The sequence below is a fragment of the Xiphophorus couchianus genome, chromosome 18 (genome assembly GCF_001444195.1).
Source record: "Xiphophorus couchianus chromosome 18, X_couchianus-1.0, whole genome shotgun sequence".
Taxonomy (NCBI): domain Eukaryota; kingdom Metazoa; phylum Chordata; class Actinopteri; order Cyprinodontiformes; family Poeciliidae; genus Xiphophorus; species Xiphophorus couchianus.
This window is the reverse complement of record NC_040245.1, coordinates 19,135,218-19,149,105: the sequence shown is the minus strand read 5'-3', so window position 1 is coordinate 19,149,105 and position 13,888 is coordinate 19,135,218. Positions and strand designations below refer to the sequence as shown.

At 35.3% G+C, this 13,888-nt stretch overlaps 1 protein-coding gene across 2 annotated transcripts in view; it reads right to left on the bottom strand.

The window, feature by feature from the left end:
• The window catches only part of vps53 (VPS53 subunit of GARP complex), a 34,096-nt gene extending 21,347 nt beyond the window's left edge, over window positions 1-12,749 (bottom strand). For both annotated transcript variants that reach the window (XM_028045788.1, XM_028045789.1), the window contains exons 1-7: window positions 12,611-12,749; window positions 12,274-12,354; window positions 10,339-10,388; window positions 9,239-9,305; window positions 2,579-2,665; window positions 1,878-1,993; window positions 1,345-1,464 (exon numbers count right to left, since the gene is read on the bottom strand). In XM_028045788.1, the coding sequence (XP_027901589.1) occupies window positions 1,345-1,464; window positions 1,878-1,993; window positions 2,579-2,665; window positions 9,239-9,305; window positions 10,339-10,388; window positions 12,274-12,354; window positions 12,611-12,697 (608 nt within the window). In that variant the 5' untranslated portion in view covers window positions 12,698-12,749. The remainder of the gene's footprint in view (window positions 1-1,344; window positions 1,465-1,877; window positions 1,994-2,578; window positions 2,666-9,238; window positions 9,306-10,338; window positions 10,389-12,273; window positions 12,355-12,610) is intronic.
• Window positions 12,750-13,888: the final 1,139 nt, after the last annotated feature.

Below are 13,888 nucleotides of genomic sequence, written 5' to 3'. Positions count from 1 at the left end.
TTATTCCCGAGCAACACCTTTAAACTTTATAATGGATTCTAAAAGCTATACATTATCACAGGCAGGGTTACTTTGGGCAAAGTGTCAATGTTCCTGGGTAATCTGCTCCAATGCAACACTTGCTGATAAAGTTTAGCTGCAGGAGCTCAAATTGGCAAGAGCTTAACTCAGAACTCGAGGCTTAAAAGTATCCCAAAAAAACCCATGTCATTTATGTCCCATTCATTAAATCAATCCTTTACATTCATTTTAAGATAGATGCCAATCACTGCCTGAAAAAGCCTTTTTTGGATTGGATATGTAACCCCATTAGTTTTAGATTTTGACATATACAGTATTTCTTTATTAGTCATACAGGTAATCAAACTTTTACATTTATTTTACCTGTGTATTTATATGTTCAGTTCCTTCACTGAGAGCAAAGTGAAACAAAAGCCCAATTCCCTGTGTGCACAAACTTTGCGTACAAAGCTGATTCGGATTCAAGTCCTTCCAGATCAGCCCATGTTCGTCAGACTGAGCCAGCCCTGCCTTGATGTTTGTCCCTTACTTATGTTTCCTGTTGTCCACAGCAGAGCTGCAGCTGTTATTTGGTATGAAGACTACCTACCACACCTCAGTCAAAACAGAACAGAAAGTCTTTCTTATAAGTTTATACAAATCAGAAGTTTTTAAAAACATGATTATGAAACTGGTTAATGTGACCAAAACAGATTCCGTCTTAGGAAAATATTGGTATGGATGGAAAGAGGATAACAAAGACCTTTTATGTTTTATGCATGTTTATAGAACTGTTTGTTCAAACCAGACAGCAACATATTGTTGCAAGTGACTTCAGAGTAAACAAACATCCCCAAGTGGGTAAAAGCCTTACAGAAAAGCACCAGGCATGACATTTGATCTTAAGCACATACAATTTACACTCACATAAATAATCCTATTTATTCAGAGACAGAAACACACCCTGTGAAATGGGTGTCTGTGCTATCTTAAAATATAAAAAAATGTTGGAATAATGAGGGCCCATTCAGACAGTTTCCTTCCTGTGTTTTCCTACATGTGAAGCACAATGTTTCTATATGCGTATAGCTGCATAAACAGGATGTAATACACAGAGCCCCTCCCCAAACAAAGGAACCACTTTTCAACAGTTCAGAAGAAGAGATGAGGAACATTTTCAGCAGAGAGAGGAAGGGAGGTCACCCTCTGGCTGCTGGAAATGAGCTCCAGAGTTATGCTGATCACCAAATACCCAAGTGTATATGTATATGTGCATTGGTGTGTGTGTGTGTGGTAGGGGTGTGTGTGCGTGTGTGTGAAGGGGGAGGGATATTGCTGTGTTACCTCTCTGAAAGCTGCCTGATCTGAGGTATGCCCATGTATTTTTGGAAGTGTTCAAGCACATTAACCACTCCCTGCAGCAAGTTGGCCACCTCTCCATACTGCCGCTTTCTGGTCATGGCTCTAAAATGAACAAAAAGATATTTTTGTTAATAAACATTTGCTTATATAGTCCATCGCTACATCTTTATTATTAATGCATCAAAAATACTGCAGTGAAAGATCTTTAAATTTAAGAAATAAGGATGTTCCAGGCACTTGTAAGAATAGTGTTTACAGTTTAGTACCAGTTTTCTTGAAACAAGAGGAAAATCTGCAGGATATTCCTATTTTTAAATTAAATGACATATTCTATCACGTAATGGAATGTCTTTCCACTACTTTTGTCTCTATTAAAAAATTTAACTATGAGACTGAGTATTTGTGATAGACTGCTGGATGCAGGAACTCGCATCACATTAATAGCTGGCATTTCCAGATCCATACATGGATAAGAGAGGACTTAGTTTAGGATAAATAAGATATGGTGCACCCACTCTAAAGAGTCGACACCCCCCGCCAACATGTGCAGGTGGTTGAGGGTGGTTATGGAAGTAGTGAGGTGACGCTTGGCATGATCCAACTGCTTGATGTCCCTCGTTATCTCCTTGACCTGCGCAGTGCAAGACAGAGAATCAAATTTTAGAAAGAAAAGAAGGCCCAATAAGCAAATGTAAACCCCTCCAACACTTTTTGCTAATGACCATGGAAAACCCCTATAATTAATAAGTCACACTCCAGCTAAGCACATACACATAAAGGCTGTTTTGTTGTGGCAAAAATAGCTTACTGCAAAACAAGAATAACAATAAATGAATTCATTTTAAGGCTTTTTACCCATCTGTGCAAGGCGTGCCAATGTTGAAATAGTGCAAAACAAAGCACTTTTGCTTCTTTTCGAATGAAAAGGCATACTATGTACAAAGATCTGCATGCCCATTCCACCTACAGCACCTCCAACGCTATTATTCCAGTACTTACCCAACCCACTGACCTTTCTATGAATCTTACTGAGATGAAAGCACACACACCAAGTGATGCTTGTAACAGCAACACAGATGGAAGGTGCATTCCTTTAACTTATAAATAACATTATCAACACTGTTCTCCATTCTCAAAGAAATAAAAGCTGCATTTCCCATGTGCCACAGAAAAAACATCCTGAGTGATTCATGTTTTTGTGTTTTGCTGTGCGTACCATTTGTTCCGACTTCTCTGCCTTGTCCTTAATGTCTTTGATTTTGCCAAAGAGTTGCTGGATGGCTATCTGGGCCTCCTCCAAAGCCTGCAGAACACAAACACAGCAACACTAAACACACATTCAGAAGAGCCTGCATTGATTAGTTACTGCACAACAATTATTATAGGCACTTGATGTCGCAAAGTCTTTGAAAATATATATTATGCCACCCACAATTGAGTTTTATGCCTGAAGGCACATTAAACAGTATGGCATAACAACAATAAAAAAAACTTGGAAAGCCTTGAGGTCTAATGCTTGTGGCCACTTTAAAAGATTTATGGAAGTCCAACTCTTTTGAAGCAACGTGTTTTTTGTCTTGTACTTTACCTAAATTGAGTGTATAAACTGTGTAGCAGTTAAGTGCAAATAAATTGCAGGATCTACAAAAAACAACAAAAAAAAAACACAACAAAGAAAAAACAGGTTGCATGCTGAATTTGCTGACATGAGACATCTGTGTTTTCTCTTAGTTGTTTATCAAAGATGCAGATATAGTCAAATGGATTATCATTAACATTAATGATAATGGAAAAAAGTTGCAGAATTAGGAAACTGACAAATTGCCTACACACTTTTTAGTAGTATAATCTGCCTGTTGTGTCTTTAATTTAAAGTATTTTCATTGACTGAAGCTCTGCTGGTTAAAAGTATCCAGGTGTACAAACGTTAAAAATACTCAGCTTAGTATCATCTAAAAACAGTGGAAACATTAAATCCATTTCTGTTTCAAATAGAAGCAATTACCTAATGTTGTACAGTTTTTGTTTATATTATGGTGTTGTGTTTGTGTTTTAATTATGGTATAATAATCCAGGTCAATTTGTACACCGATTACATGCCTACATGCTGGCATTTTGTCCCATCTGATTTCCATACAGGATAAATTCAATTGTATAATAACATCGGAACTCTTTTCATTTCTTTTGGGTTTGGATTCCAGTTTGGGCCTGTTAACTTTTTGGAAAATATTACAGATTCTGATTAAAATCAAAATAAACTGATGTTGAGGTGGAAAACATTGTCTGCTGGAGTCAGGTAGCCACATCTCCTTACAATAAGCTATGAGCAGAACGTAGAACTGGTTCATTGTACCAAAAATTGTGTTCATTGTGAAATTACAGTTTTGTTTTTTTTTTTTGTTAAGATTATTTTACTAGTCTAATACCAACCTAGATTAAATACATTTTACTGATCAGAATTGTATTAATGGACAAGAAATGCCAGGGTGGGAATCGCAATTTTCAAAATTGTTGGTAAACTAGAAAATTAAATTATATGCATCAAACAGAACTCAGTGTGTTACTGCTTGTAGATGTTAAGAAGAAATATGGGACACACTTAAAACTGTGAACTTTAAGAAGGATTTGTAAATTATTCATTGTGGATGTTTGAGTCAAATCATCAGAAGAATTTGTTTCTTAGTTGATGTCTAAAATTATGCTGCTAATGTCCTTACCAAGTTGCAAAATGAGGGCACCATTCGACATACAATTTGCACACATAATTAGCAAGCTGACTAAATATCAAACATTAATAGGTCTTAAGTTGACACAAAGCGCAAAGGCTAAGCTGAGTATAGAGGCTGCCACTATAAAGGCTAAAGAGATCATTAGTGCTTTTTACACTTCATATACCATTAAACAGCTACAGCTGTAAGATGTTCTCAAGTTTCTCCCATTATCTGATGCGACCAGCTGCTCTTTGATGGTCTGAAACAGAAACTCAGCACTGACATGTAATACCAAGGTAATAAGCTTAATTTGGCCCCGTTGCTGTGGTAGCACCACAGAGGCAACTTTCTCTCTTCAGATCCTCTCGACATACACGCACAGAAGGACTGGAAACAGCCAACACCAGCTGTCCGAGGAATTTACCTCTGACAAACAAATGGACAGCAAGCAGGCTTAAACAAACGTAAATATGTCGTGTGGTGACAGGAATTGATTAATTATCCTTTTTCGGGTGTCCATAGAGACTTGTGGTCAAAATCTGAATTTTCTGCTCTTAAGTCATACAAAGCATGGTTTGACCTCTCACACTAAGCTGAAAATCTGTATTCTGTTCAGAATGACTATCAAAATAATCAGTCTTTTAAGGCAGCACAGCAAGTCTGGTTGTAATTAGGCTTTTGGGAAAAGAGAAGCAAAATCTACCTCTGACTTAATACAATTTTCTCTCTTTTTACATTTCACGCCACACTATGGCTGCTGCTGATTAGGGCTGTTATTGTAAAAAAATAAAAAATAAAATAAAAATCATTAAAGATTAAGTGATTGCTGTTTGATCTGAGTACTGGGAGTGTAGAAGTGCCACTGAATCTTTTAAGAGGCTTCCTGGAGGGGCTCTTGAGCAAACAAATGGCATACAGAAGAGACCAAAAATGTCCAGCGGTGCAAACTCAGCTGAGTGAATCTGGCCCGCTTCCTAGCACACCTTTCCTCCATTTAGCCCTGAGGAAAGCTCAGAAAATCTCTGCCCATTAGGCGCCTTTCATGCCAGAGATGATATCTGTGTTCACACAGACCAGTGCATCCCTGACATGCAACAAGCTGCACATGTTCCACGGCTCATACAGGCAGTATTGTAAAGTTTAGATAAGATGTAGCAAGGCCTCTTTTTTTAAAAACATTTGAACATGCTTAAGATAAACCATGCTCGTCTTGCTGGAAGACCTCAGTGGCGTTGTCTCAGGGAGAGGGCACATTAAAAGGTACTTCTGCATTTTAAGCTAAACACAGCAGTAAATCAGATCAGCCAAACAGCCATTTTAGCAGCTGGAACTTTGCCTGAGCAACACCCTCCACCCTACATGTGTAAACATTACAATGGACAAGAGGAAAGCTCTGAAAATAACTGAGTTAAAATGGTCTATGCAGGCCAAGTCAGAATAACAAAACAACTGTGTGATTTTTCTTTGCTTTTTTTTTTCTTGACCATCTGTTTTCCTGACAAAATGAATAAAAAATGTATTTTATTACAGTTTGATTTTGTGAAGGATGTTAGATAACGCAAGGCTACACTGGGAGAAACAATAAATTGAACAAATTTTAACCAACGGATCAACCATATATAGAATTAATTTGTTTCTCAAAATAAAAGAGAAATAGAAATTCATAAAATTTGCAGTACTGAGCAATAAAACGATAAAATAATAATAGTACTCTTGAAATTCAATGAGACAAACGACACATGTGACCAAACAGATGACATGTGGGCTCACCTTTACTCAAGCATTTTTACAAGATGGTAAGAAGATTGCAAACTGTAGTGTGAACGTGATTTGCATTGTTTTCAGGTTGGACTTTTAATCAGTTCTGGAAAACGGTTTTGTAAATCAATATATTGACAGATAGGAAGTGTTAATCCATTAAAGTTACCAAATACTTATGGGAATTCAGTATTTAGAACTTTGCTACTTAAAAACAAAATCTCATTACTAATTGTTAATGCTTTATTACTTATTTTAATTAGCTTTGCAAACTGAAACAGATATTAAACTGCTCAATACAGAAAATAAAATGTGTTAGATTTTTTTTTTTGACCATATTGCCCAGCTTGAGGTTTTTTATGTAGCTGGACAGAACGTAACTGCCCTAAATGCTTACACCTGATGCATGTCTTTAGCGGTTGACGGAGACAGTGAAGCTCACGAAGCGTTGCAGAGATGTTATGCACCGGTAAAACAAAGGTTTGAGGAAATGGGGTTAATCATAAATGGTATCGTCATTGCAACTTTTCGTAATGACAAAAGTCATTGCGAAAATTAAACTGCCATTTGATTGACATCAATTTCACCCAACAGTTTCAGTTCACTTGAAAAGAAATTTACTTACATTGAATCTGTCCCACTGATAATAACGTATAAATTATGTGAAATCACTACAAAGTCCAGTAAAAGGTTTAACTGGAACACATTTTAAAAGGATTTCTTCAAAACAGAATTCCTGTTATATATATATATATATATATATATTTGCAGGTTTTAATATTTAAAGCCTTTTCAACTGAGGGGTAAACACCCATGCAGTCAGAGCAGCACCGCTTCATCTGTTAAAAATATATTTTGGATCCAGAGGGGTTGTAGTTGTTTTAATTTATGCCTCACAACATAAATGGCTCAAAATTCTAAATTATTACTTTGACTGGAGGATAAATGTCTGTAAGTAAACCTCAATTATTTAAGGTCTCTAATAGTTTAACATTAAAATATAAGCTGTAGAAGAGTTTAAATTGATATGACTGAATTATGATGTCGAAAAATAAGTTAAAAAAACAAAAAACTTGAAATGCTGAGTTCTCTTCATCCACAAAACTCTATTCTGATCAATTAAAAAGTTCAATATCTTTACTGGAGCCTTATTGCTTATAGCCACACTAATGCAGAGGAAACCAAATGGGGTATAATGAAGCACAAAACTACCTTCTTACCTGGAAAACATCCCTGCTGTTAAAACATGCCTTAAGTTATTCATCGTTATTTAATTTTCCATTCCTAATGATTGCCTAACCATCCAGGGTTGAAACTTCAGTGCTTTATACATATTATTATTTAACCCTCAGATGGTTAAATAATTGTACCCTAAAATCAGTGGTGGGCAAACCGCTAATACGCTAATTGCACAGCTAATTTTTCATTTAGTGTGGTAACCTTTTAGCCAACCTAGCTTCCCCTAAATTCATTTTTTAATAAGTTCTTAATTGTTACGTTACTTGGCTGTTTTGCAAACTTTCAGTTGAATGAAGTTTAACATCTGTGTTAAAACTTTGGTTAACTATAAATAACTCTTCCAAGTTTTTATTCATGTTGTTGTTTTGAAGTGGGTAAAGACTATTTACACAGCTGTTCTGTTTCCTCTCCACATGTTTGTGTTCTCTTTTCCTCAATGACTTTATTTTAAACAAAAAAACAAAGGGGAACAAAATAAAACACTGACAGCAACAAAAAAAAGAAAAACATAATTCAATATGTAAGGGCATTATAGAACATTTAATTATAATGACAATTAAATTGGTGCTTGACTCCGGCGTCTCGCCATGAGAAATGTGTGTTTCTTGTTTTGTGTGTCAGCAAAATGCAATAAATGCAAGTAAAATAATCAGTTAATGACTTATATGACTTAGCAAGTAATATTAATGTTAGCACCTTGATATATTTTTTTTGGTTGATCGCTATTTATTTACAAATATTACAGTTAAAACAGTGGGGGAGCATTATGTCTTCGTAAAGAGCAATACAAATAAACACACTGTAATTAAGAGAAACAAATGTAAACATTATATTACGCAGCAGGGATAACATAAATGCGAACTAGAACAGCAACTGAAGTCTGATCACTGTGACATTTCCATGCTTTTTCACTCAGTGAGCTTATTAATGTCTGCCTCCCTAAAGGCAAAAAAAAAACAAACCTAAAGGGAAAACACTCTCCAGATTTCATTCACTTTCTCTCGCCAGCCAACTTGCTCCTTCCTTTCTTCTAAATAAATGTTACCATCTTAGATTTCAACCTTAATATTTTACTCAGCAAAGTAATGGAGCTCAGTCAACAGCAGAAATGACTAAAATTGCTGATGCTGTTGGTTCTATGCTGCTGCTGTCTCCCCTGCTTGAAATGAGCCTGTTTCCATCTGCTGAAAGAATTTTTCCTCCTGGAAATGTTGAAATGGCTCTGTGGGGTTGGAAAAACAAACTAAAATTATTGTATGTGACTGGCTAATGTTATTGGTCTGGATGGAGACTTTAGAGGGTTTCCGCTGCTAAACGGTAGCTGACTGTGAAAAACGGGCCACCGTGCTGGGCTCCCCAAAGACAATGTACACCTAACATTAACCAGTCAGAACATGCGATAATAATGAGGCTGGTGTTAGTTTCCCTCTAAGTCTTGATTAAATCAGCTTGAGCTCCTCTTTAACACCATGCCCTGGCAATCAGAGAGATAAACACAAACATGTGAAGAATGTGAGGATCTACACATGAGAATCTATTTCCCAGACATGTTTTCCATGAAGAGGCAGACTGAGCTGTGGAAATTATGGATCTGAGTCATGTTGTCCTTTTCCATGGAAGCAATATGGAAGAGAAGAAAGTAACAAAGGAGTGGCTTTTTTTTTTCTTCTTCTTTCGGTTACATCACAGCCACCATTCTAACAGTAAGGAAACAATATTAGTTGAAACATGCCACTTAATGTCTGGATCTGATATACAGAACAGACCAAAAGTTTGGACACACTTTCTCATTGAATTCAATGAGAAAGTGTGTCCAAACTTTTGGTCTGTACTGTATGTTTATGTTATTAATCTCTAGTCTTTGCCAAGAGTGTAAAATGAAATCCAAATGGTATTTTTTTTTTCATATAAATCTAAAATAATTGCTCTATAATCATAGATTCCTGATTTTATGTGTGTAACAATTTTCATGTGTGTTGCAGATGTTCTGTCCATTGTATATGATATCTACAGCCCAATGGGGTTTACCTGGTTACCTGGACACCAGTGTCCTCATGGAACCATTTTCTGACAATTCAATGTTTATTGTGGTGACAAACAAAAATACAACATGAGCTATGGATCTTGTATTTTTTCAATGTCAATGCAGGACCTGCAGTTCAGCTTACCTGTCTGCCATCCTGTCCCACGTTGGTCTGACCTCTCACTACCGTCCTGATATCATCGTCAAGACGCCTGTTAAATGTAGAGCAAAAAATTAGGTAAATGACACTGAGTAATCAATGTGCAAGTATGAACTAGATATGCATTAGAGTATAAACTAGATTGGAGATTGCCTGATCTACATTAAAACAATCAACTCTTCAAGATCAGTGAACAAACCATACATGAAAGCTATCGGGTAGCGCTGACAATAATTCTTCTCAGAGCAGAAGTTGTTCCTGGGGAGAAATAACTTAGTTTTTTCCCCAGTATCAGCGAAGTGGGTAAAAATAAAATCAAAAAAGTGTGTAAGAAGCTTCTAGAAAAGAAGCATGGAGGCATGTCAACTATGACAACAGTAGAAAACAAGAAGCTTTAAGTATTGCAGAATTAGACTTAAGAGTCAAATTCTGTTGCCTATGGCACATAACGGATGAGGAAATGTTGGCAGCCGTTTGAAAATATCACAGTCAAGGTAAAGGCCAACTTACTCGAAAGGAAATAGACACACCAGTTAGTGTAAGTAATGCCAACACTGTTAATTTGAGGATACAAAAGAAAGTGTAAAATATGACTTGTGTAATCATTTTGTCAATAAACAGTGAAATCCTGTTCAATTCCAGGGCTGTGCAACACTTTCTATCTGATGCACACAAAGAGTGATGTCACTAAATATAAAAATTGACTATTCAATCGCAGTGATGCTCCTGTATACATATCCATAGATGAATTCAAGAAGAAACAATTTAAGCAATAACAAGAATCAGAGATTATTTTTCTTAAACATTTCAATAGGACTCCACTGTTCTGAAATGATCTTGTAGAAACATGCGAACAAAATTAAAAAGAAGGTCAGTGAGGTACAATACTTTCTTATAAATGAGTAAATGATCATTTTTACTTCATCCAATACCTGAAGGATTTTACTGCATTTGAAGACTTTAATTCTTGCTTTATTGTACTACGAACATTTTATGGTCAAGAAAGTACCATTTTACTGTACACAGAAAGTAGATCAAAAAAATATTGCTATTTATAGTTCCTAAAGAGTTAACATAAAACCTACCTTATCTTCAGTCGAATTTTATTTACAACATCATCGATATTCGCCAAAGACTAATGGGGATAAACAAAGGCAGGATGTCATAAAAACATGAAATAATCACCCACTCACTGTAAGAGCATTGTGTTTCACTTCATTATTGGCAGAAAAGTTTTTCTTCAGTATTTCCACTATCAATTTTCAATGATTACTTCATCTTGAAAAAAATGCTTTCTTTGATTAATCTCTTACAATAATATTAAAATGAACAAATTACTTTGCATTACATTTTAGAAATTATTGTAGTCTGCACTTAATATGTAAATGGACAGTTAATATGCACACACTAAACGTATATTTAAGCTACAGTATATAAACATGAAACATAAGATGACTAAGATGAAAGGTAAATTCAACAATTTGGAAAAGCAATCATTTGAACACTTTTTCAGATATATGTAAATGTATATTTTTCACTTATATAGAACTAAACACACATCAACTTAATGTAGTTGCTGTAGTGCCATCAATTAATATACCTTATTTAAAAGTAAATACAAATAAAGTAATAATAAAAAAAGAAATATAGGATGGCTGCACAGTGGCGCAGTTGGTAGCACTGTTGCCTTGCAGCAAGAAGGTCCTGGGTTCGATTCCCGGCCGGGGTCTTTCTGCATGGAGTTTGCATGTTCTCCCTGTGCATGCGTGGGTTCTCTCCGGGTACTCCGGCTTCCTCCCACAGTCCAAAAACATGACTGTCAGGTCAATTGGTTTCTCTAAATTCTCCCTAGGTGTGAGTGTGTGTGTGAATGGTTGTTTGTCCTGTATGTCTCTGTGTTGCCCTGCGACAGACTGGCGACCTGTCCGGGGTGTACCCCGCCTCTCGCCCGGAATGTAGCTGGAGATAGGCACCAGCAACCCTCCCGACCCCATTAGGGACAAGGGTGAACGGAAAATGGATGGATGGATGGAGAAATATAGGATTACACTGACCCCTGATGGAGGCGGACTATACATGCGCATTAATTATGTTATAAAAACATAATTAGGCCAATTATCTAATAATTCTTCAAATCTGGCAAAAAAAGAAGAAGAAGCTATATTGCTTAATCAACAACAGAAAGGCTGATTGATAAATTTGTGTTATACCAAGATAATACAAATACCGTAAGTAAACACTTTGATCATTTATTCGATTCCTTTATGAGTACTTATAAGTTCTGAGGAGAGATTCAGTCCCAGTGGGTATGGACAATTTGTGCTTTATGAATCACTATAATTCCACATGTATGTTAACTTTACATTAGCGGCGGTACTCTGTTTATTTATTTAGTTCCTAATATCTGTGCAACAGTGGGATTACTATAGTTTTAAGGACATATTTGCCACATCTGACAATGTCTTTTTCTAAAGTTTCATCAAGCTCCTCCAAACATTATTCAATCTGTGTCAACAATATATAAACAAAAACATAAAAATACTAAAGAAACAGACTGTTTTGTCTATTTTAAACTAAGTTAATAAACATTACATGTGTATAACTTGACTTACAAATACAGCTTCGCAGTTTTTTTTGCTGACATTTCGCTTTATGTTCTCTCACTGTGTTTTCTCTTTAAAGAAGCAATAACTGTTCAATTTGGCAAAGCTGTTGCTGCCAATAACTCCATATTGTTATTTTATAGATGATACACTTGTGTGATCTGATAAACCAATCCACGCTTCAGTCTTACTTACACGTTACACTTGCATATGTGACCTCTAAACTTTTACTGCGCCGACAATTTTTGCTTTCATTTCCATATTTCGAGCCATATAAAATAAAAAATATATATATTTAACCACATTTTACAAATTTCAAGATGTTTGTTATTTATCAAAACAATGACTACATTTCTTAAGGATTATTATTCATGTACCATTTCGTTTCAGTGTCCACTTGGAACAAAATGACAGTACCTGTTCGGTGGGGAAGAGTGTGTTGATGTACTCCACAGCATTGAAGTCTGCTCTGTCCAGAGGGTCCTGGCTGGGGAAAACCTTGTAAAGACAAACGGTATTTAGTTAACTAACTAAACTAAAAGTCTACATGTGAACATTGCCTTTCATTTTCAGATTTAAATTCTAAATAGTTAATTCTAACCAGCTATATTTCGATGTAATTTTATTTTTGGCAGCAAAACCCTACTATACAGTAAACCCGAAGGGTGCGTTAGCCTGCTAACAGATGAATCTACATTATATCAACAGCGGGAATAAAGTGTTTTCTGTTAAATTAACGGGACCAAATGGCTACCTGTTCAATGGCTAGTTGCACCTCCGGAGTTAGATGCAAAATTGCCTCTAAATCTTCGGTAAATTCAAATTCTTCTTCCTCCATCATTGTCAAAACAAAACTAAGCTATCCGGCTTAGCACTTCCTGGGTTGCGTGATGACGAAGCACCTTGCCACGGTGACGTATAAGTGTGGCGTTTCGAGACTGTCGAAAAACAGAACAGTAATGCCATTATTCAATAAACTAATTATGTAATAATTTTTTATATTTGTCCTTAGTTATAAAAAACTGAAAACAAACACGGAGATAATTTATTAAATGTCGAATAATCTAATTATGCTGCTAATAAAATATATTTATTAAAAACATAAATATATTACTATTTCATGGTTGCATGCTGAGTTTATTACAGCCTTTTATCTGTCAGCCTTATTAAAATCAGTCAGCTGCAGAGTGGTAGATATAATTAATGTGAAGTTGATTTGCTGTGCAGATTAACTAAGATGACAAGCAGATCATTTAGCAATGACGAAATAACTAAACAAAGGGGACAATATTTATCCAAACATAAAGGAAAATTTAAGTTATGAATTAATGTATTCAAATACAATTAAATAATTGTGAATACAGTTCTTTATTAAATGCATTTATTGAACATTTTGTATTCTTCTTTTTGATGGTAGAAGTCTGTTAAGTGTGTTGTTGTCAGGATTATAGATTGTCAGATTACAACTGATACAGATTACAACTAAAATCCGAACATTAGAATGCATTTTGTATAACCCAGTTATAGTTATTATAATAGAAAATATTATTCCTTTTCCAAAATTAAAACATCCAAATATTAGCTGAATTGTTTTTGGAACTTCAAGGAACCTCGTATATTGTCATAAACAACTCAACTGTCAGCAAATTCAGATAATCCAGTTTGCATTATTTACAGGCTGGTCAGGAATTCTTATAAAAAAAAAAAAAAATCTTATTTAAGTTAACTAAACCTATGATTACAAAATTTTTCTTTACATTGAACATATTACAACAAGGTTTATTGAGATAAAAAGGAACATTTATGGATTTTTTTAGAGTAGCTAGGTGCAATTCTGTTACATGATGATGTGCAAAAAGATTAAAAATCAAGTTTTTTGATCATTTATCAAATAGTAGACATATTACGTTACTTTCACAATAATATTTAAAACATATTTAGTTACTATTAGTGACACATGCTTGTGATTATTTTTTAATGAACATAAAACCAGACTCAAAACTTTCTCAAGGATTGACACTGAATACATGTT